Raw genomic sequence first — 4,860 nt, 5'->3', positions numbered from 1 at the left:
TCTTCCCTATTCTAGCGCGCCATCCGCGAAGGAAGCCGACCCTGCGGAAGGTGCGACTGGATGCATCGGAAGAACCACGATAACGCCGATAAAGCCGTCGTTAAGATAAAATTGAACGTTGAATTGGAATTGGTCAAATCTCTCTCACAGAGTAATCAGGTCGTATTACGAATTAAATTTCTATTTAGCGTCTCTCTATTTAGAACCTTGTCGATGTCGCAGAGCAACATGATGTTAAAGTATGTGCTTGTATGAGAGAATGCGACAAATGCTATAATAAATGCTATAAATAAATATCATCAGTTTTGAATCGATTGAATTCAATTCTAAAATATCGATAGTATATATCGATGGTTTTCTCGAGTTATAAGGGACTGAAAGTAAAGATCTTTCTGTGAGAAATGAGAGAGGAAGATTTAATAAAGCATTCCTTTCAAATATAATGCTTTCAAAGTTATTTGACCTGTAACGCTCGCGGAACAAGATACACTTTATATAATAATTATCTTCAAAATTGCAAAAAAGAATGAACTCTGAGATCACCACCTCTGGCAGGGTGTAAAAGACGTCATTTAACAATAGAATCCGCGGCACGTGGTATCAGCGACGTAGAAAGTGTCGTGGGTTTCGTGTAGCATATTTGCACGCGTGAAAATATCCGAGGTATGAGGATCCAGGAAACTGTCTCTATTAATAATTCGGCAAATGTAATTCTACCTTTATCATTTGTGCTGAGAGATAAATTATCTACCGCCCCTTGAGACAAATTAACTATCTGTGCAAAAAATGTTCCCGTGCATTATTGTAATTATTAAAATAATCAATTGCTACGAAATATCTTTTCTTCGCGATTTTACAAAACGGCACGTATTAAATAATCGCCCTTTTTAAACTTGCGGTATTAAATTGCTCGAGAATAAATTTGCACAATATTAAAAAAAAAAAGTCATCTCACAGTCTGCGCGACCATCATTCATCGAGAATCTTTGATAATGCGAATCGAAAACATATCATGCCCATTAGATTTCATCAGCGTATTTCTTCAGTTTCCAAAGACTTTCGCAAGTGAAATATTAAATATTAAACCTAAATGTTCTTCGTAAAATCGAAAATTTGTAACCGCCGAGAGAAGCGTGTGTAATTCTGTACCTCGACTTTACTCAGAGTTTCGTGGAAACCATCTGATAGAAGGACTTTATGACGCGTAGCGTCGCGACGGATCGGACCATTAGACGCCGGGTGCATATTGTGAGGGTGTAAAGAGATATACAAGAGGACAATAACGGAGCGGCAAAACTTTAGCGTCCGACTTCATCGCGCGTGCAACAGTCGGCAGTTTTCATTTTTTCTTATCATCGGGAAACTTTAAACGACTGCCTGACCACATATAAATAATAAATGATTTCTCTCAATTAAGAGAGGGTTCGTAAATTAAAACGAGCATAAATGAGTCGAACTTGATTATTCATCCTATTATCGTTCAATATTAACATTCCGCTTGTCTTCCAAACCCATTCAACATGGCTACTATCAAAAGCAGTTATTACGAAACTTTCGGTGTTCGTGCGAATTAGAAGGAAATAGAGCTGTAAAAGTAAAAAAAGAAATTTCTTTGAACTATATAGAGCGGATTGCTCGTGGAAATAGAAATGACTTTTATGATGCTCGTCGTCGCCCAACGGTCTTCATCTGCTTTTCCCGCGTGCGAGACGTCGTATAACGCGCGCTCGTTACATCTCGCTTGTATTCATTCACTCGCGAGTGAACGAAAATATTGGCTATAGTCGATCTCTCTGTACGCGATATGGGTCGAATGTATCGAATCGCATGCGTGCGCAAAATGCGTGCATTGAATTACGTGAACGAGCGTCGGCCTACCGTGGTTGACGAAACGTGGTACGGGGTGCGTGACGTTACTGTAAACGTTCGCGGTTCTCTCCGTTGTATGCGTATCGGGCAAACAATTTACGCACTTAAAAATAGTTACTTAAATATTTCGCGTCGACTGTATAGAGGCGTACGCATGCAGCTCGCTTGTGCTATAATTGCACTTAGGTTAACTTTGCCGCCTGAAATTTCTATTAAAAAATTTTATTGCAAATCCGCAAAAAAATATCTCGGAATTTTTTAAATTTTGGAATGTCAATTATATTCCTAATACATCGTCAATTATATTATACAATTTCAATACATTTTAATTTAAAACATCATGGCGCGAATTGTTTGCAAACAGTTTGTTTTGCCGTCACAAAAAGATAGTAGAAATAAAAATGAAATAAAAATATAAAAGATTCTCTAAAGCTAAATAAAATAATATAATTGAAAGACGTTGAGAAAATTTAATGTTAAATTATGTGTGGCTTGCATATGATATTTTAAGCCATACATAATATACGGTTTTATATAACAATATCATTATAACAACACAATACATTTTATTGATGAAGATTAATGTATCGAAACTATATTTATACCTTCTTGTTTCGATAAACTCGATCTTTTCCAGAAATCGAAAAAATCTATTAAATTTCCATAGAAAATTACATCGGGACAAACCAATAGAGTATTCGTGCGGATTTCATCGCGACAGTGCAGTGCGATAATTATCCGGACTAGACATACTGTAATCTCGGATAATCGAATTCAAGCGAACGAGAAATCGACACATTGCGGTATCCGATTTTCGTTGTGCCATCGGTCCAACTACCATCGTCTCCTCGGCACGAATCTACGACAATCTACTAAATACTCACTGAGACACGTTGCCGGGCCTGATGGTCGCCGGTATCTGGTACTCTGGATGTAGTACGCCGGTCCTGTTGAACTCTTGGACGCGGGTCGGCTTGTCGGCGCCGAACGGTCTCGGACTGCCGATCGTCCGGTACAGTTGTTGCTGTTGCTGCTGTTGCTGCTCGGAAGAAGGCTGTTGCCTGGCGCAGAAAGGACAGCCGGCGCAGCTGCGCGAGATCGACGCGAGTATCATCAGGATGCCGATCATGATGCACGACATGATCGCGCCAGCGATGGTCCCTTCCACCCCTCAAGTCTCTCGATCTAGACGGCAACGACGACGACGACGACGACGATGACGGCGACGTCCGTCGTCCAGTGGCGAAGGAGTTCGACTGTGTACCGAACGAGCGAGCGAACTGCCGTCGCCGCCGCCGCCGCCGCCGGCGGCCGACGAAACGAAGTAACCCCTCTCGCTTCCTAATCGGACGACTTCGCGTTCGCCCCCCGTGTTCTGGGAAGAACCCTCCTTCCCCTCTTCCTTCTTTATTCGCATCGCGCCCCCTCGTCTTTCGTCTGATCTCGTGTAGCGAACTTGTTACCCCCCCTCCCCCCCTCCCCGTGACCTCCTCGCTTATGCTCGCGATATGTGGGTGACCCTAATCCCCGAAATGCTCATAATAATGTGTTTGTATTTTTGTTTTACGTGGTAGAGACGATAGTCTACAACTGTTGACATGAATCGAACAAGTTTACTTTAGACATCTTATCTTCTGTTTTTTGTTTTTTCTTTTTTTTTTACAGGAGGTGCCATTTAATCAAATCCATAGAAATAAGATTTTGGTTTTAAAATATTTTTTAATTTTATTTTCTATAGTACTCTATTAGCCAACAATGCATTCAAAATAAATATACATATATATTGGCAACGACTGCTCTGTATAAAAGCAAACGAGAAAGAAGAAGAAGAAGGCTTTATATACTTTTTAACTACGATGGTCTCGAGCCTTAATTAAATACCATCCTTCTATTTCTTTCTGATTATTTTACTTTATGAAATTATGTTTCAATATCTTCATAGATGCTACTATGCCTTGCGAAGAACAAAGTTGATGATATAAACTTTGGGAACGCGATAACGATGTCGAGATCGAGTTTGCGAAATTCGCACCTCCCACCCACACCGGGGAGAGAAGCCTTCGATGAGAAAGAAGGTGATTGTCGGCTTCAATACGGGCGGTGGGTATCGGCTGGTTAAGGTAAAACAAGGTAGACGGACTAGAGGGGGCCGGAACGCGGCGAACGGCCTTCCTGTATCAACGGGGCGCGAGGAAAGAAGGAGCCGATATGACGCGAAGATCGTGCATAGAGGGAAGTTATATACGGCACGGCGCGCTGTATCATGGACCAACCATGGGACGATGATGACAGCAGGTCTGGCGAGTGGCAGGCCAATAAATCATGGCCTGCGGTGTGGGAACCTCTGCCTACATGCTACGTGCGTATGGGCGTACGCCATCGGTAAAACCTTTACTCCCGTGCGGGCCCCGAGTGCGTGAAGGGGGGAGGATGGTGTATAACATCGTTCGTGTATATATATATATGTATATATATATATATATATATGTATATGTATAAATGCATGCGAATCATGCGTATACGCACACGTGTGCACGCACCACGTGCTTGCACCGTTCGACCTCCGCGCGGGCCGCACACGCACACGCGTTCGCGTGTGTATGCGCGCGAGCCGTGCATCGTTATGCACACATCGCGTTACATTGTTGCGTTGTGGAAGCCAATTGGCCGCGATGAGTGACGGTTCGACTTCATGAAGTTGAACCTTTTTTGGCAGTCATTTTTGCGGGCCCGGATCCGCGGGACGCCGCGGTACGATGGCCGCTTCGTAACGCAAACGGCTCGCTTCCAAAAACGGCATTGCTTATCGAACGTCAAAAAAAAAAAAAAAAAAAAAAAGCTATAGAGTGAATTTTTCTCTTATTTCTTTCGCAGGGTCGCAAGGTAAATGGGCAATCCGTCACCGAGTTAACGTTAACGAAACATTGTTTCCGCTGCTGATTATTTTGTCAAGTGTAGAAAATATCATACTAGCTCTCTCTCTCTCTCTCT

At 42.4% G+C, this 4,860-nt stretch overlaps 1 protein-coding gene across 1 annotated transcript in view; it reads right to left on the bottom strand.

Moving 5' to 3' along the window:
- LOC115242009 (protein NDNF) overlaps positions 1-3,024 on the bottom strand; it is a 9,798-nt gene extending 6,774 nt beyond the window's left edge. Inside the window, exon 1 of the mRNA XM_029818012.1 lies at positions 2,754-3,024. Within this exon, the coding sequence (XP_029673872.1) occupies positions 2,754-3,010 (257 nt within the window). The 5' untranslated portion in view covers positions 3,011-3,024. The remainder of the gene's footprint in view (positions 1-2,753) is intronic.
- Positions 3,025-4,860: the final 1,836 nt, after the last annotated feature.

Source organism: Formica exsecta, unplaced genomic scaffold (genome assembly GCF_003651465.1).
Source record: "Formica exsecta isolate Colony F162 unplaced genomic scaffold, ASM365146v1 scaffold556, whole genome shotgun sequence".
NCBI classification, from domain to species: domain Eukaryota; kingdom Metazoa; phylum Arthropoda; class Insecta; order Hymenoptera; family Formicidae; genus Formica; species Formica exsecta.
This window is presented reverse-complemented; position numbering and strand designations above follow the sequence as displayed.